The 12,271-nt window shown below is 29.5% G+C and overlaps 3 protein-coding genes across 7 annotated transcripts in view; 2 read left to right on the top strand and 1 right to left on the bottom strand.

The window, feature by feature from the left end:
* Positions 1-12,172, top strand: part of LOC108737045 (GATA zinc finger domain-containing protein 14) — a 25,282-nt gene extending 13,110 nt beyond the window's left edge. For all 4 annotated transcript variants that reach the window (XM_018469701.1, XM_018469699.1, XM_018469702.2 and 1 more), the window contains 3 exons: positions 10,713-10,748; positions 10,834-10,963; positions 11,998-12,172. In XM_018469701.1, the coding sequence (XP_018325203.1) occupies positions 10,713-10,748; positions 10,834-10,963; positions 11,998-12,077 (246 nt within the window). In that variant the 3' untranslated portion in view covers positions 12,078-12,172. The remainder of the gene's footprint in view (positions 1-10,712; positions 10,749-10,833; positions 10,964-11,997) is intronic.
* Positions 3,681-4,510, bottom strand: LOC108737050 (eukaryotic translation elongation factor 1 epsilon-1). The gene is made up of 4 exons (XM_018469709.1): positions 4,315-4,510; positions 4,063-4,245; positions 3,907-4,002; positions 3,681-3,853 (listed from the first exon to the last, which is right to left on the bottom strand). The coding sequence occupies exons 1-4, from the start codon at positions 4,399-4,401 to the stop codon at positions 3,701-3,703; spliced, it is 519 nt and encodes a 172-aa protein (XP_018325211.1). The 5' UTR covers positions 4,402-4,510; the 3' UTR covers positions 3,681-3,700.
* On the top strand, positions 5,014-7,663 carry LOC108737051 (CCHC-type zinc finger protein CG3800). 2 transcript variants are annotated; one of them, XM_018469710.2, is made up of 3 exons: positions 5,014-5,217; positions 6,889-7,076; positions 7,197-7,663. In XM_018469710.2, exons 2-3 carry the CDS (start codon positions 6,898-6,900, stop codon positions 7,447-7,449), a joined length of 432 nt encoding a protein of 143 aa, XP_018325212.1. In that variant the 5' UTR covers positions 5,014-5,217; positions 6,889-6,897; the 3' UTR covers positions 7,450-7,663. The 2 variants fall into 2 exon arrangements, with proteins under 2 accessions (XP_018325212.1, XP_018325213.1); XM_018469711.2 differs by lacking the exon at positions 5,014-5,217 and adding an exon at positions 5,297-5,524.
* Positions 12,173-12,271: the final 99 nt, after the last annotated feature.

The raw sequence follows: 12,271 nt of genomic DNA, 5'->3' as shown, positions 1-12,271 counted from the left end.
ATAAATGAAATTTTAACCAATGTTATGGAGTAATTTAGGCCTCAAAAATATTTTGCGTCTGAGTCTTCAATTATCTAGCTACGCCACTCGTAACGTAATTTATAACAGGTCAAACATTAGCTACACGCGAAATTTAGTAAATATATAAATTTACTTATTGGTTTTCAAGTACCTGTGTCAATTTTGAAGTACCCGTAGTTGTCCCGGGATAAATATAAATTAAATGAAAAATTAATTAGCAAAACAAAAGAGAAATGTTTTTGTGTGACAAACTAATTTTGTTTTAGGTTCTCATCATTAGTTTATTGATAATTCTTAGCGTGACGATGGCACGTTCTTATCCGAAACAAGATACAAATCCTTATTCATTCATTATTAGACAGAAAAGAGGGTACGTTTCATAAAATCAGTAATTATGTCACAAGACATAATCAATAAATTGTAATAGTGATAAGAAAAATACTAAAATAATGCCTTTCTTAAACTTTCAGAAAAGATGAAAATATACATTCCAATTTAATAAAAAAATTTGAGTACAATTAACATATATATTTTTATTTTTTTAACTTTACAATTAGAATAATGCTTTTCAAGGTCCTAAAAGAAGAATCAAATCTCATTTCTTGTTCATTTTATGTTTATACTTATGAAGTCCCTACTACTAACATTTTCTTTTGCCGATTGCTTACTACATTAACTCCTATGAACATTCGTTTCTATATAACTGAAGGTATGGTTTGTTCACGGAGTATAAAGTGTTCTAGCAAAATTAAAATGCTATTCACATTATGCGGGCTCTCTGTTTTATGATGTTCACACTATCAAGTGTTATTTCTGATTAATACTTTTTTAAGTAATAATCAACCGTTACTTTTAGAGTACCAGAAAACACCAAGAACGATTTACTTAACGCAATACGTTCACCTTTAACCATCAGAAACAAAAGAGAGTAAGAATTAAAATTATCTCAAGTACTGATTCACAATTACAAGAAATATTATATAAAGCAATAACTGAATTCGATGTATATTTTTTCTCTTTATAACAACTTAAGCTCAACACCCTTTAACCTCCCTATAGAATACAAAATTTTAATAAATAATTTTTCTTAATTTTCTATTTCAAAATAAATGTATTGTATTAACACAGGGCAATTATAAAAAATGTCCCTCAATGGTAACAATGAAATCTTTTTCTACATAAAAAGCAAAATGTATTTCTTTCAAGATTACATCATCGTAATACATGCAACAAATTAAAAAGTAATAAATTTATGGGCTAAGAAACGGAAAATAATAAATATACCTGACAACGATGAAGGACATGATAATCTCCATAAATTCATCGCAAGAGTCATACACAAAAGTTATGATTTTAAAAAGTCGTTTATGAAATTTTTAGTTATATTATTCATAACATTTTACAAATAAACTTTTAGTATTTCCAAAATATATTTTTATCTAATGCTCAATTACAACTGCGTAACATGAAAAAAGCTTTAATTGTTAATATTAATCATTTCAGCATCAATACTGTAATCAATACATACATGCATTATTTATATTACATGGCAATTGTGATTACTGTTTAATTGTTTACAGAACCGTTTTTATTATATTAACGTTTCACGTTTCATGTGAAATTTATTGTTTCTGTCAGTAATACCTTTTTAGCAGACATTATAAATACATATAAGACGATATAAAATCAAAGCAATTCATTTTGTAATAGTTACATCTAATTGTGTAAACTGTGTAGTGTTTGACGAGTTTAACAGTCATGAAAACTGTGGTAAATAAAATCATTTTTTTTTTAGTTTTTTGTGGATATAACGTCTTCAAAAATGAAAATAGGTACAATGAAAAATCACGTTAATACAGCCATAACTGACCATATTTTTAAAAAAATTATTAAACAATAGTAAAAATGATGTAATTTATCTTATCTAATAAAGGCGAAGCCGAGGGAAATTCTGTTTCATGCGATCATCAAAGGGCGACATATTTTTTGGAAAAACACAAGATGTTATAGGGAAATTAAAACAAATGCCTTCAACTATTTTTGCATATAAATGATAAAATAATATAAGTCTAATAAATGCAGTTTAAACCTTTTGAGGAGTTTTACGCTTTGTTCAAAGCATTTTGAGACTTCGATAATTAGTTTCAGTTAGTTTTCAGAGAATCATGTGATAGTTTCAGATAGCCCTGGTGGAAAAATATAGATAATCCATACGTTCAATCAAATGTTGCATTTTTGTTAAAATACGTAAATTTTTAATCAAATCAATTGATTTACAGGCGCGTAGCTATCATAAGACTAGGGGGTGCCGTGCACTGGCGCCCCAAGCGGTGAAGGAGCTCCATCCCCGGAAAAAATGATGGCTGAACGGATTTATTTTTTGTAAACATTATGCCATCTTATTTTTGTCACTATTTGTTATATTGGTTACCATTGTTTTGTATCGTAGTTTAAGTAATATTTACATCTTTACACAATAAATGAAATTTTAACCAATGTTATGGAGTAATTTAGGCCTCAAAAATATTTTGCGTCTGAGTCTTCAATTATCTAGCTACGCCACTCGTAACGTAATTTATAACAGGTCAAACATTAGCTACACGCGAAATTTAGTAAATATATAAATTTACTTATTGGTTTTCAAGTACCTGTGTCAATTTTGAAGTACCCGTAGTTGTCCCGGGATAAATATAAATTAAATGAAAAATTAATTAGCAAAACAAAAGAGAAATGTTTTTGTGTGACAAACTAATTTTGTTTTAGGTTCTCATCATTAGTTTATTGATAATTCTTAGCGTGACGATGGCACGTTCTTATCCGAAACAAGATACAAATCCTTATTCATTCATTATTAGACAGAAAAGAGGGTACGTTTCATAAAATCAGTAATTATGTCACAAGACATAATCAATAAATTGTAATAGTGATAAGAAAAATACTAAAATAATGCCTTTCTTAAACTTTCAGAAAAGATGAAAATATACATTCCAATTTAATAAAAAAATTTGAGTACAATTAACATATATATTTTTATTTTTTTAACTTTACAATTAGAATAATGCTTTTCAAGGTCCTAAAAGAAGAATCAAATCTCATTTCTTGTTCATTTTATGTTTATACTTATGAAGTCCCTACTACTAACATTTTCTTTTGCCGATTGCTTACTACATTAACTCCTATGAACATTCGTTTCTATATAACTGAAGGTATGGTTTGTTCACGGAGTATAAAGTGTTCTAGCAAAATTAAAATGCTATTCACATTATGCGGGCTCTCTGTTTTATGATGTTCACACTATCAAGTGTTATTTCTGATTAATACTTTTTTAAGTAATAATCAACCGTTACTTTTAGAGTACCAGAAAACACCAAGAACGATTTACTTAACGCAATACGTTCACCTTTAACCATCAGAAACAAAAGAGAGTAAGAATTAAAATTATCTCAAATAATTGATTTCACGAATACTCAAGAGACCAATTGTATAAACCTTTTGTATTTTAGGAATCAAGAAAAAGAAGAAAACTTGGAAGGGGCAGAAAGTGCATATGTTTGGTACCCAGTTGTTTACCCCTATTACCCAGTAATTATTGGATAAAAAGAACAGGATTAGAACGGAAAAAGTATGTAACAACTTAACACAAAAAAATTAAATTTAAATTGTATTAAATAAATAATATTTATAAGTGTTTTAGTGGTACAAATAAAGAAAGATAATTGGTGTTAAATTGCACAAGTTCTTTTCTATTTGTCAGACATTGATTTTGTTGTAAATTATCAAACCATCTACAAACATTTATATACTTTTCTTTTTCTACATTAGAAAGATGAGCCTAAAAGATAAATAATTTAATAAAAATCATTTTGAGGCTTACAAAGACTTTACCATTGTGTTGTGAAGAAAGTAGAACAATGTAACATCTGCTACAGTTAATATGTTCAATACTAAATAAGTTCTGTTGGCTAAGATTTCGTTTAATTCCTAAAGCAGGGAAATAAATTTTACAGACAGACATTATTAATTATCAAAGTAAAAACTTACATCCAAAATTTGTCGTGAATTAGTAGCACAGTCTACCTTAGAGGCATATACTAATGCATATTCTAGCCACTGATATATTTCTATATTGCCATTATAATTTAATACTGAAGATTTTCGCAGTAATTCTGAAACAATATTAATGAATCCACACACTGGTTTTTTGTCTATTGTACAGGTAAGCAGCTACAAATTAAAACTTGTAAAAACTTTTTAAAACCAACCAATACCATTATGTAAACATTATCTATTAACCTCTTTTTCGTTTATGTGAATATTCTTAACTGGAATCTTTAAGAAATCGGAGATCTGGTTTAAGGTTTTGAGTGATGTGTTCATCATTTTGTATTTTTATTTCTTATTGCACAAAATTTTCGAATATTGTACTTTTCTGTTGGTTATGTTAATGTACGTTAGATGTTGTGAAGGTTACAAGACCATAGATAGGTGTTGCTATCACCGAAGGTGTCTAAAGTGTCAGAGTCCGAAGGCTAAGATTTATAAATCAAAAACTTTTTTGTTATAAAAAATATGTATATACTTATTTCCGAAAAACGATGAATTTACTATTCCGTTGAAATTTTATTTTGAGCACTTCTTTTCAAATCACTGCCTAGTAATCACAATAACATTTTATGTAAAATAAAATATTAATAACAAAAAATATCTAATAAACATTTACATTGCTAATAAATTATAAAGTATTAAAGTGAAAGTAAACTCTTAAAAATTAAAATTGTCTGATGTAAACAAAGAATTATTACAGGTAACAAAACAATTTCGTTATTAGCAAGTTAAATTACTTCATAAATTTTGTATTTAATTTGATTTAATTTTCGGTGTTTTATTAATTTTTGATGGCTCAAGCAAAATGAAATTTTAAATAAAAATTTGAAATATGGCGGTAAGATATGTACCGGAAAGTACTACAGTAGTCAAAAAAAGACCGATGAAAGTTGCGCATTTGATTTGCATTGCTACCGGCTTCATTCTCGATCCCAAATGGTTTTTGTGAAGTGCTTAGGAATTTGGTGTTCTGGTGTTGTTTCATTTATTTCTACTGCGTGTCCAGTTACGTAGTTGTTGGACTGTTAAATTGAATGGGTTTTTTAGACTATTGTTTAAATAGTAAGACCATTTCGTTGTTTGCTACTTGAGGTAAGTTCCAACTACTGACCTTATATTTATCAAGTTCATTCATACACGTGTACTATTCTGTTGTTTGCAACTACTTTAGGTTATATTATCGTTAGAAGCACCCATATGCACTAAATTATTATTAAATCGTGAAAAGCCTGCAATATACAAAGGATTGGATGGATGAATTTAAGATTTGATGCTCTATTTTGTTACTAAGTCACCGAAACAGCTTTACATTTTTTAAGGTTCATGTTTCACCTACATGCTTTCAAAGTATGTTATACGATAAAATACTAACAATAATTTCCCAAAGGTGCTCTATAAGGTAATTTTTAAGTAACTGCCTTATTATTTGTATTAGTACAGGATTATACCTAAAAATATATATTCAGATAAATTATGAAGATGATTGCATGCATATGGTGATTGATTTTTACCAATCTATATTAAACATATTCACATTGTATGAGACTACAGAACCAGTGTGTAAGATTTCGCCTGAAAATTGTTATGAAAATATCAAATGTAATAATGTAAAGGTCATTTTCAAGGCATGAATCATTTAAGATATTGACGATGAATCTAACTTCTAAGTTGATTTTTGTTATCTTCTAAATGTTGATATCAATGTTATGAAAGTGCAGTTTATCGAACATAAGACGCAAATGTTTCTATTTCTATACTTTTGCAGGTAATTTTCTTATTCCGACAAATAATTAAATTAAGAGTTTAACATGTGATACAGAAATAGAGGCAAGTTTGCATAAGAAAAAACACCTGAAATGGGGACAATACAACATGGTTCATTGCTTAAATTGTGAGATACTTTAACCTTCTGTTAAATGTATAACAGTAAAACTATATCTTTGGGTAGCAGATGTTTCTTTTTATGCAATTTCGTCAACTTCTGTACACATCAATAAGGTAAGTTCTGGGTTTAGTTTGGATACTAAATCACCACTTTTTCAATGATAACCACAATAATAACTTAACTGCATAAATATATATTAATCTTATCTGCTGGATAAGATTGTATTAATTTTTAGAAAAATTACACAATTCTGTTCACTATACAAATGTTGCTATAAGTATTCTTTTACACTTTTATAGACTATGAAAACTTTTACCACGACTAAATAAAATTGCCTAATTAACTTTGAAGCGGTGCATAAATTTTTTGTTATCTTATGAATATTTCATGGACCCACTTTATATTATGTGGATATACATGTATAAGTGTAAATGTTTTACACATGTAGTACTTAAGCAATACGAGATCTGATGGTCTAATGGCCTAAGGCATTATTAAGTCAAACGTGCTGTAACAGGTTTTTGCATGTTCATTCATGACTGGTCAGGACCTAAAGATGTAGTTGTCTTTAGATATTGAGAGAAAGTTGTTGTTTGAGGAAGTCTGTTTAACTAGGTGCTCAGATCAAGTAACATGTGTGAACTAGTGTTTGAAACTAGTGAAATAATTTTGATAAATAATTAAATCAAACAGGAAAAAGTTAAGTCATGAAGTGATTGAAAAATAGCACGTGTAAAAGAAAATTGTTTTTTTATTAAATTCTAGTTTTTTATAATTATACAGGTAAAAGTGCTTTTAGAAAATTAAAAAAGTAGGAATAAATTAGTTTTTTTAAAATTTTTATTATCAGTTAATTCTGTGCATGTTCATCTTTGCAGAAATTAAATATGAGTTCATCAGTGTGTTACAAATGCAGCCAACCTGGTCATTTCGCTAGGGAATGCCAGGAAGGAGGAAACCGAGGGGGTGGTAGTTATGGCAGAGGACGTGAAAAGTGTTACAAATGTAACAAATTTGGCCACTTTGCAAGAGAATGCAAAGAGCAAGCTGAACAAAGATGCTACAGGTCATTAATTTGATATAATCCAAACTTCTTGTAATGTTAAGGGAAAATTATATTTTTGTTAGAGACATAAAGGAATATAGGGGTTTGTTTATTTTAATTTTAATTTTGATTGTTTTTCAGATGTAATTCTGAAGGTCACTTTGCAAAAGATTGCTCTCAAAGTCCAGACGAGCCGTCCTGTTACAACTGCAACAAGCCAGGTCATATAGCCCGAACCTGTCCAGAAGGGGGTAACAATTCGACCCAGGCTTGTTACAACTGCAACAAAAAGGGTCATCTCTCTCGTAATTGTCCAGAAAATACAAAGACGTGCTATATATGCAACAAGCCGGGCCATATAAGTCGCGATTGCGACCAGGAAAGTAGAAAATAGCGCGCCATCGCGTTGCTAATCAATAATAATTATTATCATCAATTAAAAGACGACGAGGGTGTACTTGTTATATTTATACTTCCTATTTTTACCCACCTTATTTTAGTCGGATTTTGTTAATACACGCGGATTTGTATTTTCTGTTATAAAAATGTTGAAGTTTTTGTTGTTTGCAACAACATTTTAACATTAATAAAAAGTTCTTTTAAAGTAATTTACTTGTTTTATTTTGTCTATTGCCCATATTCCAAACTTATAATTGATCATTCCAGTAAAATACCAAGCAATTAATAAACGGAAAATATATCTGCGGAAATTAAAAAAAGATACAGTTACAATTTACCCTTGTGGTTATATTTCAGTATTTTATAAACAATGTTAATTTTAAAATTTAAACATTAATTGCCCGAGAGTTATGAAATATGTAAGAATGAAACGGTACTGAGTTAATTACTAGGTATCAGTACCTTTACTTGACTCTTTCTTGAAAGAAAGGGACCCCTACTTGTTTTGATATTATTTAAAAGTTGAATAGAAAATAATATGCTATTATAAACTAGTTCAAAATGACCGCAATCGTAGCATTGCCAAAAGTTTATCAATTTTTTAAAACATGAAAAAGAACGTTCAAATATGAAATATATATATATATATATGTAAAATAAGTTCAAGACTGCCAACTATTAAAAAATTAAAAATGAGTTCATGAGTGTGAAATATAAACGGGACAAAAAAAAACTAATTGTTCACCGGTAGGAGTACTTCTTATTGATATCTGCTCATTACATGGTTTAAAAAAAATCAGAGCCTATTGTGAATACCTACTGTGAAGTTAAAATTAGCTGAAATTTGAATATAACATTTAAAATGTTAAATGCCTCGACATACGATCTCGTTTATGAATAACTAATACGTGCAGAGTTGGACTGAAGATTTTGGCCCGGGGTGCGATGTAACCAAATGACCTGGTTTAGAAGGAAAAGTGCACAAATTTTAACAGCACTCGTTTTTAAATAAATTTAAGAAGTTAGGAGGAAATTTGCGTTTGTCTTTGCCTCGGTCTTTGCTCTTGTTTTAAAAAAAAGTTATTTTTAATTTCTTTTTTTTTTTCACATTTTTTGAGTCATTTGGCCAGGGGTGCATTTGCATCCCTGCACCCCGGATCAGTCCGGCCCTGGTGTGTTATAACTAATCTTGGATGTGTCTATTATCATCATTTAATAAAGCAGTAAATGAGAAATAGATTTATTCTTTTATTTGGGTATAGCGACAAAAAAATTCCAAATTCTGAATATGTACATAACAAATAATAATGTCTAATACTATTTAATACATAATAAATATATAATTAATAAAATTAACCGAATATGCTCTAAATTTAATAACAACTACGAATATCTCAATTTTTTGCGTACAATGTAAGGAAATGAGTTTGTGTTGTATACTTTTCCAACAAAACAAAACTAATCTCCACGATTGGGTAAATTTTTGATTGTTTTAAAAGTTCCGGAGTAAGTAAAGTTCAGTAAGGGATCGTGCATAAAATCGTCACTTTTTACGTTTTTGGATACCACCATCCCTCTTCGTCATTCAGCGACCCCCTAACAAATACTACGTCATAAAAGCTAGTCCACCTCCCCTATAGACGATTTCTTGTGATTAAAAATAACGACAAGAATGACCTTCTATGAAAAACTTTAAAAATTGATAAACTGCGAACGTCGCATTTCCTTAAACCGTCCGTCCTTGTCATATCTCGTCACCCTTTCTCCACCTTACTTGCGAACGTATTTTACGAACAATCCCTAATAATGAAGAAGGTAACACCGATTAGTGACGAAATGTCAAGAACTATAGTATAAAATGAAGCGTTTCATACACACAAGTTAGTAGGTGAATATCACAACTATTTGGATTTAAAAATGACTTGTTATATATTGTTTTTTTTTTCTAAAAAGAATTCGAAACTTATCGATGAAATAAAACGTTTCTGAACAACCTTTCGAGCAGATATCGTTGTTTTTATTTATAGTAATTAGGTTGATTCATTCATCATCGAAATGATTTTATAATTTTTGTACCAACTTACATCTAAACTAATTTATATACGGATAAAGAATTTGAAAATGGAAGAACCTTGTACGTTGTACTACGATTTAAATAATACTGTTGCCAATAGTTAATAATGTAACGCTCCCTAGGAAGTACACCTTTCGAATGCTATGTAGAAAGACTATTTTTTTTACAGTTACAATTACATTTAACTATGTATAGAAAAGTGAGAATATGGTGAGAATGTATGGTAGTTCTTATGAGTTGAATTACGTCAATATGTACTTATGTGGTTATTACACTCGCTTTCTGTTCGAACAATAAACTTCCCATTCGTTCTAGTGTGAACTCAGCATAAACTTCGACTTGTGCCCAACTTCACTCGTATCAAAATTTGTTACTAGTTACACACTGGGTCATTATTTATAAAAAGTCGGAAACTTAAAGAAAGTGGCTAGATGAAACCCGTTTCTAGTTACTACTCTTAAATTATTTTGAACTTAGTTTACCATAAACTTTAACTCCTCAATTCAATTAGGTAATAATTAGAAAAATCTGCTGCTTCAAACAGAAAATATATTAATAGTCAATTGAATTATTAGGTATTTACCATTTAACAATATAAGACTTTAATTGTAGGTACACTCTTATTAAAAAGTTATTTAATAAAATTTTTGGGTAAAAGATCCTTATGTAATGTATTAAATATAATTCGAAGAACTCAGTTCTCTTATAAAACCATATTTCAAATACTTTTAANGTATTAACTTTGAATCGGTAGAAGTAAAAATTAATTTTGGCTACTCTTTTATTTGTTTCTGGTTCTCTGATAAAATTGCTACTTCAACGGGCCAACGAAGAAAACATTTAAAATAGATTAAATTAACGAATTATGAATGTGACCACATAAATCTTATTACTGCACTTATGCTGATTGACATATCTAAATGTCTACTACCGACGTCTTTCTCGAGCGCAACGGCATAGCTTCAAAGCTTTTCCCATCTTGATTGGTTTTCTAAAAAAGTTCTTCTGACACAGAATCATTAGCTTTTACCATGCCTCTATTACCTAATAACATATTTATCTATCGATTTATCCACTGACTGGTGCCCATTCCTGTAACACACCCACGGACCCCTGTTACTGTTTCTAATATCGATAGGTATTAGTAGTATGTTCAATGCATAAATTCTGAATTTTAATTTTAGTGTATTGCTCGCTGCATTCTTGGATATCTTGATGTGGTAAGTTTTTTGAAAATTTTTATTTGTTGTACAGTTATTTTTATATGCATATCGTTTTACGTAAATAACTTCAATTTCTTCATAGCTAGATGAAGATAAAACTCCTACAGAGATGGCATTGATAAAATGGTTACAAGATCATGAGAATGACAGTAACAATCGAATCAAAGCTTTGCGAAAAATTAGACGCTGTTATGCGAGACTATCAACTTCAGGTACGTATACAGTATTTTTACAGAGAAAAAGGGCAAATGGGGAGTGAATCTCGGCCATATCATGCTAAAAATCATATTTTTTTCGAAAACTAGATTAGGGAAACTGTACTACAGGCGTTAAGAGGAGTACAGGTAAACCTACATTAGATTACTGTTCGCAAATAGTTAAGGATGTGAGTTGTTCTAGTATTAGGGAAATGCGGAGATTAACGCAGGATAGGAAAGAGTGGAGGTGCGTGTCCAATCAGTCTTAGGACTGACGATATTATGATGATGATTGCATATTTAAACTTCTTAAAATATTTCGTTGCCATACAATACAAAAAAGGTTAAATTTTTATTACATAATTGGATGTTGCATTAAAAAGTAATATCTATCCAAAAAAAAAGTACAATATTTCTTTTGTTGTGTAATGTATATTAAAATTAGAACGATGAAGTTAATTGTCTGTAAAAACAGGAATTTTAAAGAAAAAGGTAAATATTATTTTGTGGGTCAAGTTGACCTTGTTATTAAACAAAATGTTTTGAGCCTTGGAAAAAACTACACCATGACCGCTTTTTTTATATATAAGTTTAAAAGTCTAAAAGGTAAAAGCAAGAAACCGATTCGCTTATCTATATCTAGTGAGTACTATTAGTCCAGTGCTAGGTCAAAAAAAGGTTTCCCGGTTTTTCCCCTCTAGTCCAGAATGTTTATAGGAAACAAAATCAACCTTCTTTTTCTAGTTTTCCGATTTTGTTTGCATACACTTTATATCACTTATATTATTAGGAGAAGTAATTAATTATTAAATGTGTGATTAAGGATGAAACGGAGAGGCACAACGAAATTGATTATTTACATTTTCTGCGTAAAAAATTGTCATATTCTGTCGTCGACATGGCGCGATTTGGAAAACTTTCCGCATGCTTGACAAATTTCCCAGCTTTTTCCCGGCCGACTAAAAACTTAATTAATTTTTATTTTAAATGGCGCACCATATTTGTGTAAAAACCATCCGCACCTTTAAAATTATTTTTTCTTATTTCAGATATTGAAGAAAGTTGTGAATTTTCCAGGACTTTATGTCACTGCTTGGAAATCGACATTAAAAATTTAACGAACTTATAAATAGACACAACTAAATCAGCTTGTACTTTTCATTTGTTGATGTAAAAAGTACTGATTCACAATTACAAGAAATATTATATAAAGCAATAACTGAATTCGATGTATATTTTTTCTCTTTATAACAACTTAAGCTCAACACCCTTTAACCTCCCTATAGAATACAAAATTTTAATAAAGTTAATATGTATTTCCTG

This window comes from Agrilus planipennis, unplaced genomic scaffold (genome assembly GCF_000699045.2).
Source record: "Agrilus planipennis isolate EAB-ADULT unplaced genomic scaffold, Apla_2.0 scaffold112, whole genome shotgun sequence".
Taxonomy (NCBI): Eukaryota; Metazoa; Arthropoda; class Insecta; order Coleoptera; family Buprestidae; genus Agrilus; species Agrilus planipennis.
The sequence above is the reverse complement of the archived record's forward strand: the minus strand, read 5'-3'. Positions and strand labels throughout refer to the sequence as shown.

Excerpts from the sequence above, each read along its gene's own strand:
- LOC108737051 (XM_018469710.2), top strand. The coding sequence starts at position 6,898 with ATGAGTTCATCAGTGTGTTACAAATGCAGCCAACCTGGTCATTTCGCT. Across the intron at positions 7,077-7,196 it reads GCTGAACAAAGATGCTACAG|ATGTAATTCTGAAGGTCACT; the intron begins GTCATTAATTTG and ends ATTGTTTTTCAG.
- LOC108737050 (XM_018469709.1), bottom strand. The coding sequence starts at position 4,401 with ATGATGAACACATCACTCAAAACCTTAAACCAGATCTCCGATTTCTTA. Across the intron at positions 4,246-4,314 it reads TTCACATAAACGAAAAAGAG|CTGCTTACCTGTACAATAGA; the intron begins GTTAATAGATAA and ends TTTAATTTGTAG. Across the intron at positions 4,003-4,062 it reads ATTCACGACAAATTTTGGAT|GAATTAAACGAAATCTTAGC; the intron begins GTAAGTTTTTAC and ends TCCCTGCTTTAG.